The following is a 16,212-nucleotide window of genomic DNA, read 5'->3' as shown; positions in this document are numbered from 1 at the left end:
TGGCATGTGTGCACTACCATCTCCTTTATCCATGACTTCAACGTTACACTAACCACAGGAAAGGAGCTTTGCTTCTTTGCCATGCCTACTTCTTCTTATTGTCCACTAACTTTATCCAATGTGGGCGGCTTTCCATGTATCAACAAGCTTCTTCCTTTTTCAGTTTCTTTGTGGAGTTGACAAACCAAACCCAGACACACACTCACTTACTCTCTCTCTCTCTCTCTCTCTCTCTATATCTCTCTCTCTATATGGATACACATGAAAATTACTATATGCATATACTTATGAGATATATGTTGGGTGGCATCCTTATGGTAGTGATGTGTCCTTAAAAGGGCTACTTTATGCACATGCGAGAATCTTCCAAAGCCTTTTTATTTGAAGCTCATAAGCAAAGGGGGATTAAGGAGTGAGGCCAAGCTTTGCTAGATAAAACAAATCCCTCGGAAGTTGCCCCCCCATCTCCCCCCCATCTCCCCCCCCCCCCCCCCCCCCCCCTCTCTCTCTCTCTCTCTCCCACATCCAGACCCGTACATATGCATGCACACACATACACATGCGTGCAAACCCGATGCTACTAGAGACAATTAAAAAAAAGAAAAAACCTGATTGGGTTTTCCTCGTGTCTTCCGAGGTGCCCACAAAAACAGAGGCTTGCGTATGCTTACCACTTTCCTCCTCTTTTCGGGAGAAATTTACCATTAAAAAGCGATTTAATATCTGGATCTGGGGGGGCTTAAATTTAGAAAATATCATTGGAGGATCTGCACTCGGGCAAGGTATGACGAGGGCCCTTTCCTTTCTGTTGTTTCGCGGAAAGGCCGCCCAATGGTGGCCTTTTTAACATAGCTTTATTGATTAGGCAGCTAATCTCTCTGCTTAAGGCATTAATTAGCACTATATCCTAATCATGGTTTATGATATGGCTTAGTCAGGACTGTGAATCTCACAGTCTAACTAATAGTTGCCGCTGTTTTTAAAAATTATTCGTATCCTTAATCCCGACCTTTTGTCCAAACCAATCAGATTTTTGATTCTGGCTATCATTGGGTTTTGTCATTACGGCTCTAAACGTGTCCTCCCTTCTCGTTTTTTCCCTCTGCAAATGTTGCTAACAAGAAAAAAAAGGAATCAAACAGCCTTTTGATGTGCTCGATGCAGACTTCAGGAAATTTGTAGCTGTAAGTTGCTTGCAAGAGCAGGGCTTTCTAATAAAATTCTCATCATGCAATTGAGCGATTTTTGGTTTCGGTCGTTGATATGCTCACACTCTGTGCGTGCGTGCGTGTGTGTGTGTTGATGGGTCAAGCTCCTTTGCCCTGCCCTCTTTAGGCAGCCTGGATCCTGCAGCATCCCTGCTCCCCACTCCATCTTTCTGAGCTTGTAAAACAAGAATAAATTGCCTTCGCCCAATTCATCTTTCTCAGCTTCAGAGAGAACCCAAATTTTCCCTCTTCCGGAGAAAAATGTGATCCATTTCATTCATTTGTAGCTCCCCTGCTCCTCGCTCCATCTTTCTGAGAGCTTGTAAAACAAGAACAAATTCCCTTCGCCCATTTCATCCTTCTCAGCTTTAGAGAGAACCCAAATTCTCCCTCTCCTAGAGAAAAATGTGATCTATTTCATTCATTTGTAGCTCCTCTGCTCCTCACTCCATCTTTCTGAGCTTGTAAAACAAGCACAAATTCTCTTCGTCCATTTCATCCTTCTCAGCTTTAGAGAGAACCCAAATCACTCTTCTAAAGAAAAAATGTGATCCATTTCATTCTTCTGTACAAAATTCTCCCTTTCGCACTAGTAATTTCATCTTCTTCGGCTTTAAAGAAGACACAAGCTAACCTCTTCTAAAGGAAAAAATTTTGGCCCTTTTTTCTACTTTTAAAAACACACACGTTCTCAGGGATTGGCACCCTCATTTTGCATGCATGCTTCTTGTTGGGTATTGTGAAAAGAAGAAAAGAAAAGTTGATGAGAGAAGAGACAGCGGTGTGAGGCCTTTTAAGATAGTGGTGCTACTCTGTGTGTGTGTGTGTGTCTGTTTGTCTGTTTGGGTTTGGTGTGCCTCCCTGTCTCCAGTTAATTATTTCCGAGCCTGTGATAAAGAATCTCATGATTTGCATGCTCTCTCTTCTTGCACGGTTTCAGTATGCAAAGACTGAGTTGAGGAGAGAATCTGCAGTTTGTCTATGTGCGGTCTTTAAAGAAAACAAAACAAAATTGGGGAATAATTCTTTACTCTTTTCTCTTTTCAATTGTGGATCTTTCACAACACAGGGATACAATTCAATGGTTCAGGAGAGTGAGGAAAACAGGTTGATTTCTTGATCATTGTGGAGAAAACAGGTTAGACACAATTGAGGTGGTTGTTCTCGGAAAAAGAAAAACAGGTTGCCATCAGCTTTGGATCAGAGCAGGAGCTGGTAATTCTGGCAGCGTTCAAGCTAAGTCTGCAGACGAAATGCCTGCACTGGGCATATATCGCACACCCTTGTACGCACTGGACGTCTGAAGATAGCTGAATTCCGAGTGGAAGACATGGGTTGATCAGCCTGAGAGAATTGTCTAAATGGCCTTCTATTTAAATGCCAGCAAGTAGGGAGAAGGGAGAAAAATGAGAGACACTACAGAGAAAGACAGAGAAAAAACAAGGCTTTCTTAGAAGGAAATGCCTGAAGAAAGATGGCGCTTGCCCACCTTGCAGGTCTGCTCGGAGACGCAGTTTGATTTGAAAGCTATCTGGTCATGGTGCTCCATGAAGCCATGCAGGTGGTTCTCCTGGAACATTACGTGAACGCTCCTTCACTTCAAACTCGATGCTGTGCCAGTTCAAACTGCTATCATATTCTATTTCAACATTGAATATTGATCCCAACAACCAACAGATACCTTGACTGAGCATTTGAATAAGGTTGCTACAGTTGAGAGTGTTGCCGAGCCATTGTGAAATCAGCAATGACAAGAATTTGACAGAGTCATTGTGCATCCTTCCCGCAATTGGCATCTGTCCTCCATCCAACCATTTGTTCTAACTTGCTCGTCCTTGCTGCTGTGTTTTTTAGCAGAAAGCTGCAGACCATGCAGCAACACAAGGATCCTGCATGCTATTTCCAAGTTTGTGAATCTGGCCCTCTTTCTCAGATGCTTAGTGAACTCCATTTCTTCCATAAACCTTCTGCAGGTTTCGACTATATTCCACACTCCTACAGTCAAGATCAATACTTGCACCAACTCATGTGGCACCGTGCAACAGAGGCTTTGGGCATTATGGTGTGATTCGCATCTATTTGAAAAAGTTTCTGGCTACAGCTAAAGCTTATGGTAGTTTAATTCATTAGACAGCAGGCACCGATCTTTTCACTTGAAAATCCACTTACTGGTAATGGTTGAGTTTCTCCCATGTCTGTCACATGATAAAATTTCAACTACAGACATCGGTGTTTTTGAATCTAGTCTGTGATTGATGAATCAATAAATCTAGTTATGAATTCTAGCCTCACAACTTAGACAAGAAAATTTCCCACTGAAGACATTTACGCAAGGCTTATGGTTGAGTTTCTGGCTGCTGTGCAAGCTACAACCATACAACAAACATGAATGAACTTCAATGGGGATCACCAAGGTGGTTTATCATAAATCTCATCATTGCTGCTGTGTATATTGGAACTGGAGAATTATCTGATACGCTGTCATCACTAAGTTCTCAAGCATCTCCAATCTGGGCTCCATCTGGTGTAATGGTTGCAGCAGTGCTGATATTTGGCTATAGGGTCTTTCCTGGAATCCTTTTTGGAACGATTGCAATAAATGTGAGATACTTTTCAAAGCACAGTCCCAAGTCATACTGGCCTGCATCTCTTGGATTTGCTTTATTCTCCGCATTGGAATCCTTGTCGTGTGCATGGTTGCTCAAAAACCCTTTGAGCTACAAGAATGGTTGCTTTCATTGGAAGGTATTCTTCCTTCTCAGGCTTCAACTTGGTATTTCCTTCTCTCACAGCTACAACATAGATGCTAGCAGTCAGACCTAGTTGGACCTCAGATCTACATTCAACAAGTGGCTTGTTTGCTTTGACTGATTGTCTTTATGGTGTGTGCAGGAATCCAGAGATGGCACCGTCACTGTTGATACACTAAATGATGCATTGTGGCTGTTCCTTGTAGCACCTTTCACAGCATTCATTGCTGGAACTGGCAATGCAATTGTGCTTGTATCTTCTAGACTCTCTACATGGAATCACTTCATGGACATTTGGCCGACATGGGTCCTCGGTGATCTATCAGCCATTCTCTGCTACATGCCCTGCATTCTTCATATTTGGAATCTTTGGCATCAGGATTTCAACACCTTCTGCTGGGGCAGAAGGAAGCCAGTAAAAGCTTGCCTACTATCTCAACTGAAGCCAACCTCTGAAATCAGGTCTCTGCAAAGAGGTTGCAAGTCTTGTATTGATCCATATTCATTGAAATGCAGTTCACCAGGTGATGAGCACAAAATTCAACTTATTAATTGGGAAAGGTCTCTGAACATACGAACAGATGAGAGCACAGGGATAAACAGAAGAGAAAATACTACTGTACCAGTAAACAGGTTTATTGGTAATTACTGTAGCAAATGCAAGGAACGTTTTTCTGTCTATAGAAGCTCAAAGGGGTCTCGAGCTAACTTGGATAACCAGCTTGAAAGGGGCAGCCAGCATTGGGTGGAGGATGTGAGTCGAGCAAAAGAATTGCCTATTGCATGTAGTCATGATCCTGACATTGTCAACAACCAGCTAGAAGTACGAGAATTCTCTATTCAGAAGTTTCTGATGCGACTTGCAGAGTGCACTGTATTATTTCTTCTTCTGGTTGGACTATGCATGCTTATCTTCTTCAACATTGGAGCTTCAGCAAATGACTTTGTGCAGCACTTATCTTATTTGGTTTTTCCTATAGTCATCTGGGCGTCATTCCGGTTCAATCGTGTTGGCTTACCTCTATCAGTTGTGGTGGTAGCAGTTATAGCAAGTAGTGGTACTGCACATAAACATGGACCACTCTATCACAGCAGTAGCACTGACAATTCATTGCTTCAGGTATGAAATTTCTTTCTGCATACCTGTGGTCACTATTTGAGCTACTTTGTAAAGACAACTCATTCAAGCATGCATACACACAATTTTCAGCTCTTGCCTGGAGTGTGCGATATTTTGAAGAGTGTCATTACAAATATGTAAACCCCAAAATCCCATAATTTTAGAGGACTTGCTACATCAGTTGGTAGTTCTTTAGTTAGAGACACAAGAACACGATTATCTGCTGATCAGTTCTGTGGCATTTGATATACACTAGCAGCTACCTTTATCTCTCTTAGAAGAGCGCATTAAGCATTTTACTCTCAAGACTTCAGTGCTATCAAATGTACTAATGTGTATATGATCACTAAATCAAGATATCAAAGCAATCATCTGCTCAATTTTAAATGTTCTTGGGATTGAAGACAACCCCTGAGATACATGGCTAAAAGATTGTCCAACAGGCTTGATTGAAGTAGGAATAGTGCTCCTTAACTTTGATACATGTTCAAGGAACATCGCCTGAATAAGGAAGGACATAAAATTTGTGCAACAAACACACAGAATTGGTTTTTCCAAAAACTATAGGTCAAATGCTTGCCAAGCTCGAGCCCTGGCAAATTGCCTAAATCACGAATGACAAAAATGTGCAGCAAACACAGAATTGGTATTGCCAAATTTATGGGTCAAATGCTTGCTGAACTCAAGCCCTTCCAAAACTTCAGGCTAATGCCAGTACTAAGCATCCTGTGGCAATTTCCAAACTTTCTTAGTTTGATGCACAATTTTTGTCATTACAACATTGGCAGAGACTAATGTTAATACTAAGCATCCTGTTGCAATTTCCAAACTTTCTTAGTTTGATGCACAATTCCAGTTATTACAACATTGGAAGATTTTGCAAATTACAAACCCCACCCCCACACCCACAAAAAACCTTCCTCTCCCCCCCCACTCCTCTGCCCCTCATATAGCAAACAAAACTCTATAGTCATGTTTACATTAAACCTTTGTCTCCGATGGCTAATTTGAGATTTTGACCTTTCAATCTAGATAGTAGATAGCTACCAATTCCACTGTCATATTTGAATGGCAAGTTTTGGTTAATGAAGTGATATTGTCTGTAGAAAAGCAGTTCTAAGCATATGCTAGTGGTCAGGTTAGGCCTTGTTTTTTCTTTATTACTTTAAAGAAGTTGGTTGGTTGTCTTCATGTGGTTATGAAAGAGAGATTGCCAAAAAGTTCGTGTAACTGTACTTGTAGCATGAGTGCGGGCCTTTTTCTTATCAATTTCGAGTTAGGTAGAGGGAATATATAAGGCATAAATACTATTTTGTATTTAGATGGGATCGAGATAGCTTACAGATAAGAATAAGCTACCAAATTGTCTTTTACACTGAGTGGTCTCAATGTGTTTCTAAAATTTTGCAGGTTCAAATGTTTGTTGGTGTTTTAGCAATGGTTGCAATTACTCTGGCTGCAATTGTGCATGACCGAAAAGAAATGGAAGGAGAGTTGAATGAGATGAATTCCACTCTTGAAAGCCAGGTATTTTTCATCTTACATGTACATCAAAGCATTCTTTACACTGTACCTGCATGCATAGAGAAACTGCACTGGAAGTTTTTGTCTCATTCAGAAGCTTGAGGAAAGAATAATAAGATGCATTGCACTAAAAAATTGAGGAAAACACAGAGCAGGAGAGAGAATTGAGCTTAAGTTACTGTTTTTCCATTACGCAGATTGATTACAACAGATGATGAAGATCATGGAACTAGTGTCATCTGATTTGCAAAAGCCAACAGGTTCCTTAAGTAAATACCTTTTGAGAGCTGAAACTTTATACATAACTTACCGAAGTTCTCATAACATCCCCTCCTGCTAACTTTCTGCTGGTGAGAGGGGAAGACAGTTACTGGTACCCTACCCGCCGACCACAGATCAACAACTCTGTGAGCATACATAAACACTCCTAACATCCAACTCTTCCTCCTGACAAGAATACCTCAAGCTCAAAAACGCCAGACTTATAGGTACAGTACTATACATGGGAAACAATCACTTCACAGCATAGAGACAACAACTCTTGAGATCAAAACATGAAAAATGCAAGAGGATAGAGTTCAGAGAGAGTATGCATCACTTTGCATGGGAGCTCAATACCATTGAAGTCCCCTCACCCCTCATCATCCCCCTTCCTCCTGTGAGGTAACGTTAGGGTTTGCAGAAGGGTGGAATGGACTGCTCACAAGATATCCTTTTGTAGGAGACTTTTGGCATTTGTCCTATTGTCATATAAAATGCCATATTTCTTTCATGATTCTTTTTAGGGATCTTTCTATCTAAATTAGGCTGAAATGCATAGTAATTTTCCATCAATGGAGGCCTTTAATTTTACTTGCCCAACATCCCTCTGAGGCCCAAAAAGGTGCCCATGGGAAGAGGGAGAGTGTAACTCTGCCCTTATGTACCCAAAAGTGTAACTCTACCCTCATGTACCCAAAAAGATCCACCCCAAAGAGACTAAGGCATTGGACCATGGGTGTCATGACGGGTTACCCAAGGGCCTACAAGGAGGTGATGGATATCTTCTCTTTTGAGTAGCTCTGATACCATGTTAGGAAGCAGTAGGATTTGCAGAAAGAAAACACAGATGTGTATGATGACTAACAATGACAAAAACTTAGAAACTCAAGGAAATGAATGAATAATGATGAATGGGATACAAATTACAATGGCTGTCCATAGCATGTGATGATGATAGACTAGGTGCAAATGTAGCATTTGATGGGGAGCTGAATGCCAAACACAGTTGTTCGATTGCTGGGCAGAAGCTGGAAGAGGTGGAAAATTGCAGTGTCCCAAAATACAAGTTTGGAGATGGGCAGCACCACTTGTTCTCCCAAGGTCAGGGTGGCAGCCTATTCTTGATGGGCAGCAACCTGTAGATGTGGCAGAGGCAGCCTCCAAGGATGATGACAGCTTGCAGGATCAAAAGCAGGTGTGATGGACCTCCAAACACATGTGCCAGATCCTAGGTGGTAGCTGGAAGAAGGGTGGCAGCAAGCAGCAGAGAGAACACTGAACAGCTGGCTGAGGAAGGGGGGGCAGCCACCAGCAGGGAGAAATCATGAAGGTGATGATGAATGATGAGGGAAAGGATATGAATGATCAAATAGTAGGGATGTGAAGCTCTTGTGGAACCACAAGTAGCCAACAGCCATTATCTCAGAGAGAAGCAGACTGCAGAGATGTCCAACAACCAAGCATTGTGCTTTGGCAAGCATGCGGGATGGGTGTTTGAAGTTGACGATTGTAAGAGCCAATGCCCATAGGAGTTTGAAACAACACAAGTTCTGCCTGCCAGTGACTTTTAAAAGGTCACATGGGCCAGATACGGTCTTGTTTACCAAGCAACCCCATACAGACTCTCTCCACAATCATATAGAGCAGGTCTTCAACAACACACTGGATTTTTCTGCCACAGAATTGGACTCGTCTCCACAGTCCATTCTATAGAGAGGAAGAGTGTGGTTGTTGAATACCCTCATCTCCAATCTGCTCCATCAAGAGACAGTGGCTGTTGGACACACTCATCTCCGCATTCCAGTCCATCAAGAGACTGGTTATTGGAAAAGAGTGTCTAACAACCACTGTCTCTCATAGTGAGTGGACTGCAAATCCAAAGGTTGTGGTGAGGGAAGCCGCTGTACTTAAAAATAGGAAGGAACCTCCATAGCAGGTTGTATCGGTCTCCAAAAGGGCTTATTCTCAGTATCTTTATGTGCTTGAAAGGACTGAGCATGCATTGCAGGCCTCTTTTTGTCTTGGGCAGAGGAGAGTGGTAGAGGAAACATTCGGAACAAGTTGCATTTGTCTTCATGAGGGCTTATTGAAAGTGCCTTGATGTGCTTGAAAGGACTTAACGTGCGTCATAGGCATCTGCTTGCCTCGATCATGGTACTCCAATAGCTGATGCAAAACAAATATAGTTGTCCAGAATGTCACATTAGCACAAGGGGTGTCTTTGGGAAGGTGCATATACTCCGGTGGTGTAGGGAACAATGGTCGATGATGACAAGCTGTGGTAGAGTGGGGTGTCTAACCACACTAGGATCACCTAGTGGTCAAGAAATCAACTTGTGGTGAGGAAGCCATAACACGAGCTGGTATTGCAATAGGTAGATTGGAAAAGTGGGAGGTGGGATGGCAGAAGAATGTTCTTTCCCAAATGAGAATGTGGCAATTAAAGAATTTAAATAGAGTAAAGGAATTTGAGATGTCAAAAGTTAAATCACATTGCTCTTGCAAAGCCCTTCTCACTCACAGAAGATCTAGCATCTTTAGCTCAAGAACACCTCTGCTCTAATACCTTGCGAGGAAATGGTAGGGTTTGCAAAGGGATGGAATGAACTCTCCACAACATATGCTTTTATAGGGCTTATTTGAGCATTTGTACTATTGTCAAATGTATATCCTTTTTCTATAATAATTCTTTTTGGGGATATTTTTATGGAGTTAAATTGGGAAAAAATACAAGGTAATTTTCCATTAATGGAGACCATCGTTGCCTAAAACAACATTTTGGGCCCCCTGAACTGAAAAGCGGAAATGGCCGAAATGTTTTGGAACCGAAACATTGAAGTCATCTATAGTGAGAGGATGCATGGAGTCATACAAAGATTTGCTCAACTATGAAGATTATACTCTTGCTAGCAAATATTAGCTACTAGATAGTGAGTGTAATTTGTACATTTGGGAATGTAAGTATCTAATTATGTAAAGGCTAAAGTAGTAGCTTGTAGTTATATTTATATTTATGTTTACATATTTATATTTATATTCATATTTTTCAAGTTCATGTTTCCCTACCTTCACATTTTGGACTGAGACCAAAACTCCATTTTGCGACTCTGAAATGTGTTTCCATTTTTTCGTTTCTGAAGAGAGGAGAAGAGCACAATGACCTGAAGTATGATATATCATAGGAATGAAACATGGGCTTTTGTATGAAGGAAGCGAGTATCTTTACATCTTGAGGATGATCATAAGAAGTAGAGCCGGCTTCTATGGTGTTTTCTAACATCCATGTCCTAACAGCACTACCCTCACCTAGCTTACATTTCTTTGTGTTCAATTGACCTCCCTCTTTATGCAATCTCTGTAATGCTTATTGTAATTTCTGAAATGCACTTGTAGAGCATTATAGATGCACATGGCATCCATAAAGATGCGGATAAATCTACCCAAGTAGGGCCCAAGTTGCAATCCATCCCTTGGTAAAATGCTGTGCAAACATTCAAGAGACTGAATGGCATCCTCTTATATGCGAAGCACCTCCAAGGCATACTAAAAGTAGTCTTTAATTGACCCTCCTTTGCTATAATTGTTGGAAAATGGCTAGAAAATTTATTGTAGAATGAACATCAGTCCCACCGTGTTGGGGATTTCACCTTGGAATGGCCAAGGGTAGTGGTTTCTTATGGTTGTTACCTTCCAACTTGTGCAGTCTGCAACACCTAGACCTTGCCACCCTTCTTGGGAACTATGAAAGTGGGAGAAACACACTTCATGTTGTCCATTGGAAAAATACAATTTGCTTATGAGAGGTTTTTCATTTTAGTTTTCAAAGCTTCCAATCGCATCACTCCAACCCTTTACAACTTATAATTAGTGGCAAATAAACATGGAAACATGCTACACGTGCTTGTATGTTCTTGTAGCTTTGAAGGATTAAGGTCATAGTTAGCATGCTTTTAACATTAGTAGTTGTAACATTTACCTCTTGGGATTGTTGATGTAGCTCCAATGACGCAACATGGATTCTTAACAAGTTTGGATCTGTTTGCAGTCATGTGTGTCTTGCACAATCATCTCCTACCATGAGCCTTAGTTCAAGTGTTAGATGGGCACATTAGGAGCTCTAACACTCAATCTTGCAGACTTGCTTATGAAGGTGCTTCCTCAGGCTTTACTTTGACAGCATTCCAGATCCCTTAGCTGTATGCCCCATCCAGGATCTAAGAGGGGGTGTTAGAGATTGCCATCCCCCTGACAGGCAGTCATATGCATTCGCGAGTTGTCTTGTGTGGTGGAGCAGGCAAGATATGCATGTGGTAGATTTTTGTGCAGTTGCAGTAGGTAGAACACGTGGTAGTCTGGTCGTACAGTAGGTGATGTTAGTAGGTGCAGTAGTTTGTAGTCATCGCAGGTGCCATGTGGCACAACAGGAGTAGTTGGCCAATTTTTGTGTAGTGGCCAATTGACCTGCATTATTTTTAGCATTTCTTTTGGGCTATTTATTCTGCCCAGTCTCCACACACTTTCATATATTCTGATCATAGGTTTCCAGATTATTGATCGTGGAGATTGCTGCACATACTTCGAGGTTCATAGCCCGTGAGATCTTTGAGGTGGAGACGCATGCAGACATACACTCTATGCCCGTGTACATATCTTCTTCCTTATACAACATTCTTCATTGCAGATTTTCTATGTTCCAGTGTCTCTTTCTTTCTCTCGCTTCTCTCTCTGTTCACTCTTAGTCTTGGTCACACGCTTCCGCAGCTCTTCACTCTGACACTTAGTTACTGTCGTGATTCCCTATCAAGTGGAGGATCCTCACATTGATTCCGTGATGGTGTAAAGAAATATTCTAACATAGAAACACAAATAACAATCATACGACAACACAGACTGATAAAAGAACACAGTTAGGGCTAGGGTGACTCAGAGACAATGAACACAGTGAATAAATGAAATGATATGACTACTGAATATACAATGCTCATGCAGTAAACACACTGTGCAGTGAATGAATATTGAACCTTGAACTCCTGTATCTCAAGGATTAGGGCAGGGGTAATGAGCTAGAGAGTGTGTCATACTCTGAACGGATCTTGAATCGCAGCAAGGCAGCCTCCGGATGTGGAATACCAACAAATGCAGCCAAGGAAGGCTGGATTTGATGCAAACGACAGTGCAAGAGAGAGAAAGACAAAACGTAGACTGCAGGAGAGAGAAAACAGCAAACACAAACGGTGGAGAGAGAAAATTGTCAAATGTAGTTGTGAGGAGAGAGAAAATGATGGCGATAACATACAGGAGAGAGAAAACTGTAGCGACAGCAGTCAAGAGAGAGAAAACTATGCTGGCGGCAGCTGGGGCCTGCAAATGCAGTAGTATGCTAATATGGCAGGTTGTACGACAATTGTTCAGGTGGTCAACAGCAGTTGCTTGGCTGGAAACAATAGCAAATGGGAGGTGGAGGGTTGAAAATAGGCGCCTTTATAGAAAGTTTGGGCCCTCCCAAGTGGGTTTGTGCTTATGAGACATAGACACTCTCTAGGAACACATTTCTTTTAAATAAACAAGGTTTCTTCATTAATTAAGATTGTTTTGGGACTGTTTTAGTAAAGCTAATGCATTTTTAGCTCAACATTCCCCCTTAGGCCCAACAACAGTGCCACGAGAAGGAAGGCTAGCTAAGCTCTTTTTCTTTATATTTTACCCCAAGGCATCCTATCCCAAAGTAGCTAGAGCATTAAATAAAGGGTGCGCATCGGCTTCCCAGTGGCCTACTAAGACTATAGAGGTGATGGTTATCTTACCAAGGGAGCCCAAGTGATCACCCCAGAGAGGATAGGACATCGGACAAAGGGTGCTCATTGGCTACCCAGTGGTCTGCCAAGCCATAGAAAGGCGGATGGAATCAACTATGGACTTTTTTTTTTTTGGAGGGCTTTTTAGATTTGATAGATTTAGCATTAAATGAGGGTTGTAAATCAGTTCTCGTCCTATTAAGTATCCGTGCCCCAATATGGGAGAGTGATAAGGGATGGTTAGATCCAAGACCTTCACAAAACAAGCATACTATCCCTACCATTACTGGGTGTCAGTGAAGAAGGAAAATGGCTAAGGTGTGGGCATAGCAAATATGTGAAGCAAGCAAGACAAGCTAGGGAAAAATTGCCTTGGAGATTGCCATGTGCAATGCCATGAATATGGTGGATCTAGAGTCGACCACTCCAAAAGACCGAAAAGGGATAAATGTGCACAGATGCATGTTCACATTAACAGAATGCCAATGCATGGGATAATATAAAGGGAGATGCAAGATTTCATGCTCACGCAAAATGCAATGCAACGGTGTCACTTGGGCAGGGCCCTCGTAGGGGAATTGTTCACTTCCCAAGTGCCCTTTTACAATCATATCATCTTGATAGTGCGGATGAAGTTACAAATGTCCATAATACAATACAAAAGAATAAATGAATGTCTAAAAAAAACTGTAAGTATTATCACTCTCACTATCAAGAGAAGAAGCTGACCCCTCTCAAACTGGAAGGGAAAGCAAGAGGGAAGCAACCTCTTTCCATCAATTTGAAGAAGTAGAGGAGGGTGTACCCAAGCCAATCCTGGGTAGTAGATACTGAAGAACCGGCGAGTTGACCGATTTGGTCAAGATGTCTACAAAATTATCTAAAGAAGGCACAAACTCTAGGTGGATAGTGCCTAGCTCCATCTGCTCTCTGGAAAAGTGGAAGTGGACTCCCATATGCCGCGTCTGTGGTGTGATGATTGGATTGCCCGCAAGGGCAATAGCACTCTGGTTGTCATAGTAGACAATGGTGGGAGAGTCACAAGGAAAATGAAGTGCTGCCTGTAACAAGCGGGATACACACCGACTAGGGTTTAGACACCCTGTTACAGTGACCGGGATATTTAAGGTGTAAGAGCCCCAGATTAGGACAACCAGTTATTATCAAAATCACACTCTTCACCTTCATCTCCAGCTTCCATGGCTTCCTTCTCATTTCTCTCCTCATTTCTCTCTTTCTCTCTCCTCTTCTAGTCTTCTTCCTTCTTCTTCTTGTTTTCTTTCTCTCTCCTCAGCTCTCTTTCTCTCTCCCCTCAGCTTCTTTCATTATAAGTGGTATCAGAGCTTCAGGCTTTGGTCATTTTCCTCTTTCCCCTTTCTTCCTTTTCAAATCCCAAAAACCCTAGTTACTCAGCTTACAGGTACAGGTACAGCAAGAAGGACTGTAGTTAACTCCAGCTTTTTGAAGCAACTAGGAGCTATGGTTGGAGACTCAGACATATCTAGAGGTAAAATGGTTAAAATAGCAGGCCGTCACTTCTTTTCATGCAAATTTTAAGGGTTCTAGGCCAAGTTTAGAGTCCCAGGAGTTGGAAGAGGGCAAAACCTCAGTTACTTTTGCCTCAGCCCTCTTTCTCTCTCTTCTCCTGCAAGCTGCCAGCCCAAAGAAATCCCAAGAAACCTGATTTGAGGGTGCTCCCCGACATCAACCAGCCCCGGGATCTCATCCCTAACCTCCCAAGCTCCAGATCAAGAGGTGGACTGGGGGGATTTGCTGTCCAGGAGGCCTACAGGACAGCCCCGCAATTTGCGCTTGCTGTCCTGCGCCCGCCCCCCCCCCCCCGCCCCCAGCCCTCCTGCCACTTCCCCTCTTGCTGCCCTCCCCTCCCTGCCACTCCAGGGCACTGCTCCAGCTCCTTGGTCCTCCCCCTTTGGCATCCTTGCTCCCAGGAATCAGCTCCCATGGTGGACAGCAGCTGGGACTGTTTAAAACAGTTTGGGGCAGCCATGGATTCTCCTAACTGAAGCTTCCTCTGACCTGGAGAGCTCAACCCCACAACCCCTTCAGCCCGTGAAGGATTCCTCTTGCCTGGATGAAGCCATTGAGCTCAGTATGCATGGAAGCTTTGTGGGCAGCCATGAAAGCTTCACTTGAAGCTTCCCGTCCTTGAAGCTCAAGCTCGGGGATAAGCTTGGGAACCTTCTTCATTAGCAAGAGCACTTGAAGGCTGAAGCACTCTTCCACGGATGCCCAACCAACAACCGGACTTCATCAATGGAGCAAGCGGCATCATGACGATTCGGGTTTCAATGGTCATCATAAGCATTAAAGAGCTATGCCACTCTGATCTTAATCTCTCAATTTAGCCACTTGCTGAGCTTAATCCATTGTTGGAGAGATTCAAGATTTCATATAAGCATCATACCTCTTCCCGGGATTTCATTGTAATGGCTGACATTAACCCCTACTTTGTCTTATGATCTTGGAAGAATATTAGCCATTGTAAAGTGGGTAAGTAGCAGCCAGTGAGTCACTGGACTGCCAAGGTAACCCCTACCCCAACCCTCATCATTCCTTGCATCTCATGAAAAGGCCCAATGTCTCCTTTCCAATGGATCTCATGCTGATTGCTAATTAAAAATGTCTGCCATGTATATTCCGGTTGAGGAAAAAGGCCGATGCCAGGCGAGATGGTAAGACAAAAGAGAGGTGACCCTCCCTTACCACTTAAGACCCTGAAGGGGTGCACAACCCGGCCCGGGGGGGGAACTTTGCCCACCTCCCGGTGATCCGAAGCCCAATACTTGTTTGCAGGTGCAGGTACTTCCATAAGCCACACTTCCCTACCCCAATGATCCCTCTTGAATACCCCGCAATGATAATGGCACCCATGTATGCCACTTGAGGTACATGCAGTCTACGGAGATGTATGGCAGTGAATGTACTTATGCATGAATGGCATAGTTGATGGGTATGCAATGATGCTCGGGATTATGCTCAATATGTTCAGGATGCTATTGAGGTGTCAGATCAGGCCTCTTGATCTATGCTCTATCCATGTCAGACATTGGCACTAAGGGATAGACAGTGTTTTTGGTCACAGTCCTACAGGACTGTCACAAAGATCCAATTGCAGAAAATTCTGTCCTGAATCTGGGGGTAAACCCTATAGCTCATCTCAAAGAGGGCTTCGTCCCCTCCGGTTTGAATAAAAAATCTCCCCAATCGGAGTTACGGTGTGAAAGTTATGCCCATTTTTGTGTACTAGGGTCACTGTGGACAGGTTGCAGACCGCTCTAGGACAGCCACTGTAAAACCCCTACAGAAAATTCTGATCATTTTCTGTCATAAAGGTTAATAGCTCATCTCGAAGAGGCCGTCGTCCTCTCCGACTTGAGCCCACAGCCTCAGCAATTGGAGTTTCCTACTAAGAGTTACACCCTTTTTACTGACAGCAGGTCCTGTGGACTGCATCCAGGTGGTTGGCCAGAAAGGCAAAAGCAAGGCCCAAGAGGAACTCCAAAGGGAGATTAGAGACTCCCGGACCTCCATGA

At 43.0% G+C, this 16,212-nt stretch overlaps 1 protein-coding gene across 2 annotated transcripts in view; it reads left to right on the top strand.

Moving 5' to 3' along the window:
• The first annotated feature begins 913 nt into the window (after positions 1-913).
• LOC148032403 (putative histidine kinase 6) overlaps positions 914-16,212 on the top strand; it is a 58,595-nt gene continuing 43,296 nt past the window's right edge. The window contains exons 1-4 of one of the 2 annotated variants that reach the window (XM_087683051.1): positions 914-1,184; positions 2,278-3,953; positions 4,101-5,078; positions 6,489-6,605. In XM_087683051.1, the coding sequence (XP_087539177.1) occupies positions 3,594-3,953; positions 4,101-5,078; positions 6,489-6,605 (1,455 nt within the window). In that variant the 5' untranslated portion in view covers positions 914-1,184; positions 2,278-3,593. Of the gene's footprint in view, positions 1,185-1,212; positions 3,954-4,100; positions 5,079-6,488; positions 6,606-16,212 lie in introns of those variants that run through there. The other variant, XM_087683052.1, reaches the window with a different exon arrangement.

Source organism: Lygodium microphyllum, chromosome 8, assembly GCF_053477565.2.
Source record: "Lygodium microphyllum isolate KBCC chromosome 8, Lygodium_microphyllum_v1.1.10, whole genome shotgun sequence".
NCBI classification, from domain to species: domain Eukaryota; kingdom Viridiplantae; phylum Streptophyta; class Polypodiopsida; order Schizaeales; family Lygodiaceae; genus Lygodium; species Lygodium microphyllum.
The sequence above is the reverse complement of the archived record's forward strand: the minus strand, read 5'-3'. Positions and strand labels throughout refer to the sequence as shown.